The sequence below is a fragment of the Gavialis gangeticus genome, unplaced genomic scaffold, assembly GCF_001723915.1.
Source record: "Gavialis gangeticus isolate Ggan-Ray unplaced genomic scaffold, GavGan_comp1, whole genome shotgun sequence".
NCBI classification, from domain to species: Eukaryota; Metazoa; Chordata; order Crocodylia; family Gavialidae; genus Gavialis; species Gavialis gangeticus.
The window spans coordinates 12,025,456-12,030,953 of record NW_017729006.1 but is presented as its reverse complement, the minus strand read 5'-3'; the positions used below and the strand labels follow the sequence as shown (position 1 = coordinate 12,030,953).

Here is a 5,498-nt window from a genome sequence, read left to right as displayed (position 1 = left end):
AAGGGGTACATTTGTTAAAAAGGGTTGAAAACCGCTGTTGTAAATGATTCAGGAAGAAACCCAAAATGCTCACCTGCAAAACCTTTGAAAGTTTTCCTACTGCTATACGTAAAGGTTCTCATTGAGTTATCATTACACTCTTTTACCAGTCCCACAGTTTCAGCTCCCAGCAGCAGCCTTAAGTGAGAGGCTCCAACAAGATAAATATTTTCATTTCCATCTATTTTTCCTCCATCTTCTTTTGCCAATGGTTTAACCAACAGCTGGGCACCTTTATAGGATAAAGGCACACATCAAAAATTATTTATTTTAATCCATATCGCTTTAAAACCAAACCTGTTTACTGTAAAGCACCTGAAACTCTCTAAGGCAATAGGAATTTACAGTTCACAGCATCTGACAAGAGGCATTCACCACTTTGCAGGCTTAGGTCTGGATTTTGTCTGACTGTTGTAAAAATCCTGACCAGTTGGAATTTGCAGGAGAATCAACAGGCAACTGACAGTGAGGCATATGGAGGACAGTTACCAGGCAGTTGTTACTCCTGCAATGTTTATTTAGAGAATATAAGTAAACCTAATTTATACAGCCCAATCTACTTTGACAAGTTATTCATGAGTGAGGTTTATAGCTCAGTAGAAAAATCACCTACATTTATATAAAAGGCCTAGAGGCAAATCCATGGCCATAGTGAAGTCCCAATGATTTTGTACCTGGGATATAAGTAAAATAAGGCCTAGATTCCTTCTGCAAACTTTTTTACCCCGAACAATTTACAGTTCATAGAAATATGATCGCATACACTTTTCCCCTTATTGTTTAAATATACAATTATATTTGTGTATAATAGATAAAATTTTAGAGGGTGCCAGGCAAAAAGGTAATTTGGGAAAATCTGGTGACACTTTTTCCAGCAATACAGAAGACAGATCATGCATCTATACCTAATGCTGTAAATACACATTATAGCAACTCATAAATTTATGAAGAACTATCGCTGTGATACTGAAAAATCTGTTGTGAAGTAGAAAAATGAATGTTCTACGAAGATATGGAAATAGAGTGGTATTCCCAAACTCTAGGTTATAGTCTACTTTAAATGAAACTGTACAAATTATTCTAAGTGCAAATTACTTAGTCTTGCTTTATTTGTATATACTGTATCTGCGAAATATATACTTTCACTCCAATACTTACAAATTTCCTGGAGTGGCTCAAGAAAGAACACTCTACAGGTTATAATTTAAACAGATTCACTAAAATTTCCTTTCACTTCTAAAATACCGTTGATTTTGTTGCGTTCCAGAAAACATGATGCCCTAGTTTGTTAATCATAATCCCCGATTTTTATTTTTTTGAAAGAAATGTTTCATGTTCCAAGCCAAATCAGCCACATCAAGTCCAAATCCATGAGTCAGTCCAAAACAGTAAGTGACCCTACAACCAGCAAACATCCTCCATCCCACCAGGGGCTTCAGATATTTCCAAAGTCTTTTGGCAAGCATCCTACATGCAGGCCCAAGCCCGGAGGCTTGGGGTTTGGATGACCCCAAATTTTTCCTGCCCTCAGCCATATGGCCGCAGAAGCAGCCGGGGAGGAGCCTCCCATTTCCATAAAGTGGACTTTAAGCCCCAACACCTCAGTGGGTACTAAACCATACCAGAAGCGCAGTTATCCCTGGGAACACTTAATGAAAACTGCTTTCTTGTACCCAGATACGTGGTGTTTCCCTTGCCAGGTAAGTAAAGTATAATCCCCAATTTTCTAGCATAGTGAAAAAAACAAGACGCAAACCCATTGCGCTCAGTGTCCATTACTCTCAGTCCCTCTCAGCACCAACTGTTTTTCAAGTCACAGTGAGCCACTACCCTGCATACATTTAGACTTTGGAGCATCCCAGGACTCATGACAAGGACACCCAGTTCCAGTCATGAGTTGGGGCTAATTAGCACATGGATCCTTTGTGCAGTGTATGTGGAATACACGCACATCTGGAGCAGTGCTGAGCTGTGGGGTCATCATGGCTTAAAACACTGTTGACTCACTGGTGCCCAGCCCAATGAACTGTCATAAATTATGCGCCTTTGGCTTTGGACTAACATCATGTGAGGTTTCTACTATGTATAAGTAGGTGCCAAAGTGCTGTTCAAAAGTGTGTTCATGGAATACATGTGCTAAAACTTGCAGCAGTTTCAAAAAAAGGGTAACATGCATTAATTCTGCATGAACTAAGTGCATGGATACTATATACAAATAGCTACAGCCATTTTTCATTTTAAAGCTGTTGTTTTCTATTTTACTCTTCATTACCTTGTGCTCAGGGAGAGCAGGGTCTGACATTAGAGAGAGAAGAAAGGGAGAGAAAGAAACAGAGATCAAAGGGGCTACCTGAACCCCACCACAGATTTATTTTCCCTGGTGTAACAGTGGGAGGGGTACAAATTCAAGGCAAACCTCAAATAATCAGATTCTATACCTGGAAAATTATAACAAATTTATAAATTTTTCATCCACAGAATCTAATTATTGGGGGGCTGTCTTATAATCAGGGCTGTTTTCTATTTGTGAAAATATGGTACCTTGAACCTGTTCCAATAATATGAACTAGCACAATTTTAACATGCCAAAGAATCATTATACTCACCTCCATTTTTCTTGTTGTCCTCAATTCTTTGAGTGAGCCATTCTTTGGTTTCCTCTTTGGTATCTTTTGCCAGCTCAATTACTACCAGAGGCCTGAAATGAGGCTCAAAAGTATCAAACGCAGACCAGCTTTTCTTCATCTTTGAACAACTGGCTAAACACAAAAGAACAACAGACATACCGATGATCAAAATACTTGTGATACAATCTGTAGAACACACAAATCTTGCGACAGTGATTGGCAATGTTTGCAGCTAGCACAGGAACGGATGTATACAATACAGATAGCATACTTAGTCTGCTGGAGGGAGTGCCATTCAGCACTTGAACAATCTCTACTGGTTGTCACTTGAACCAATGTTGAGCTACTTTTATTAGCAGCTACATCCTGCTCTCCATCCATTGCTGCCATTTATGACACAAGAGTGGTGGTGAGAAAGCAAAGGAAAATAAATAGCAATGATGAAAAAAGGGCACTCAAGCAGTCTCCTTTTTCTTCAGCAAAGAGGGAAAAATCAGAAAGGACTCCCATAACTAGGGAAGGATGTAGTCGCCAACAGCATATTTGTTAGAGAATTAAAACATTAATAAAAGAGGGAATTAATTAAGCAGCTATGTATTGTAATTTATTTGGTTTAATTCACCCTTCTTGAGTATTTTTTGATCTTAATAAATGTAATTAAAATGTGTAGGTCTAGGCGATACATTTTCATTATAATCTTGCAAGTCTCTGCTAAGTAAAGCCTCACAAGCCTGTTAGATGGATAATAAAATAGTATTGCCATTTGACAGATGTGTAAAGTAAGGCACAGAGGGGTTAAGTGACTGACATTTAAGTGTAAGCCAGAAATAAAAAAAGTTAAAGCCAGATTGCAAAGAAATTTAGGTATGAGATTGCCCAAGTTTTCTCCCCTTCACCTTTGCCATTTATTCTTTGTAAACAGCTTTATATGCAAGTAGTCCCACTGGCCACAACTAAAGTTTTATGCTGACACTATCCTTTACATTTCTAAGTAAATGGTGCTGCGACAATGAATGAACCATCTTATGCTTCACAGAAAAAATTGAGAGTTACTGTCCAAATTCAAACTGGGCATCTGCTGATCTGCCTGTTCAAGCCACAGCAACAGACACCAGATATCATGTTACTATGTGACATTATTTTGCCATTAACTTCAACAGGACCAGGATTTCACCGCATTAGTCTTCACTTTAAATCCTGTTACTCTCTTATTCAGTCAACAAAATATCGTACTTGTGCAGGAACCCTTCGTTGAACAAGCCAATCACCTAACGTCCTGTATTCACATAACAACTTCTCCCAGTTTCCCTGTGAAACACACAAAAAAGGATATTTATTGCCAGTTCCAAGTAAGGCTACAATTTACAGGCCTCTTGACAATATAAGACTCAGGTCAAAATGTCTGTCTTCTTCTTCTGACATGAAAATAAAATCAGATTTTAAAAATCCAATTTACTTTTTATCATTTACAGTATGCTGGACCCTTTTGCCTGGGACAATGAAATTAGCCCCATCAGTTTCCCTCTGCATTTGACAAGGCAGGCTGAGCAGCTGAATCTGTTGCAAAACACGAGGGCCACATGGTATTTGGGGACTACTATGCTGAAGCAAAACAGGTGCGTGGTTTTTTTTAAAAGTCCGTTGTGACAAATTGAAGGTCAACATCATTACAAACTGAAGCGATTCACAGAACATATCGGTCCACATCCTAGATCAGTACTTCCCCTTCTGATGGGAGGCCACCCAAGGTTAAGACTCAAGGCACCTGTGCCAGCCCTTCACTGTCACTCACTTCCCCCCAGACAGAAGACTAACTGAGCAATTCTTCTGTAGCCAAGAGCTCAGGAAGGAAAACAGCTACCCCGACCATGGGCAAGCTGGGGGTGGTCCTGCTTTGAGCAGGGATTGGGCTACATACTCTCCTGAGGTCTCTTCCAGCCCAGATTTTCTACAATTGTACCAAAGCTCGCTCTGGGACAGATTTCCACCCCCCCAAGCTGTGAACATCCATCCAAAATCTCCAGTGTGGTTTTGCAAATCCTGTGCAAGGGTGCGCATGCCTAGCACAGCACAGCACCCCTGAAAGGACCTCAAGGCACCCCCGGGTGCAGCAGCAGCCCCCCGGATGCAAATCGCTGCTCTGGGTGCAAATTTGTCCAAGGACGCTGGGGTAAAGACGGCGAGAGCAGGCTGGGCAGTCAGACCAAGGGGCCCTGTCACAAATGGGCGCTTCCCCCACCGCCGCCGCCCTGGCCCCAGAGCCCCCAACCCGCTAACGGCTGCCCGTGACGTCACCGCGTTCCATGCCGGCAACCGCCGCAGCCTGAACGGCTCCTTTCCCGGCCTCTATGTGCGTGGGGGGGGGCTGGGGGGCCCGGGGGCCCCCGACCCCGCGGGATCAGCCCGCCACCCCCGTTGCTCACACCCAGGGCGGCGGAAAGCAGGGCGGAGGCTCCACGCCGCCTTCGCACTCACCCGCCGCGGCCCGACTCCAAGTCCACAGAGAGGGGAGGGTGCAGGAGGAGCTGGAGGGAGGGGGACCTGGGCGATGCAAGGAGACTGCGTTGCGGCGGGGGGCGGGGCCACGCGCGCCAAGGGGGCGGGGCCGGGCTGGAGCGTTCCCCGGCGGCTCAGCCAGCGCTTGGCCCCACCCCCACTGGAGTCAGTTCGGGGGTTCGTGCTTCGCGCGGCGGAGAGGGTAGTTGTTCAGTCGCCGCCTATGTCAGAGGTGGTACCCCTCTCCCCCCAACGGCCCGCTCCAGTGTTGCCAGGCATACGAGCATTATCCTCTTTGTAGGATGAAGTCCACCCTTGCGCGAAATAGGGTGGATG

General features: G+C 43.9%; 1 protein-coding gene across 2 annotated transcripts in view; it reads right to left on the bottom strand.

The window, feature by feature from the left end:
- Positions 1–5,206, bottom strand: part of ANO10 (anoctamin 10) — a 302,528-nt gene extending 297,322 nt beyond the window's left edge. The window contains exons 1-4 of one of the 2 annotated variants that reach the window (XM_019508811.1): positions 5,142–5,206; positions 3,900–3,974; positions 2,646–2,798; positions 74–271 (exon numbers count right to left, since the gene is read on the bottom strand). In XM_019508811.1, coding sequence (XP_019364356.1) covers positions 74–271; positions 2,646–2,784 — 337 coding nt within the window. In that variant the 5' untranslated portion in view covers positions 2,785–2,798; positions 3,900–3,974; positions 5,142–5,206. Of the gene's footprint in view, positions 1–73; positions 272–2,645; positions 2,800–3,899; positions 3,975–5,141 lie in introns of both variants that reach the window. The other variant, XM_019508810.1, reaches the window with a different exon arrangement.
- Positions 5,207–5,498: the final 292 nt, after the last annotated feature.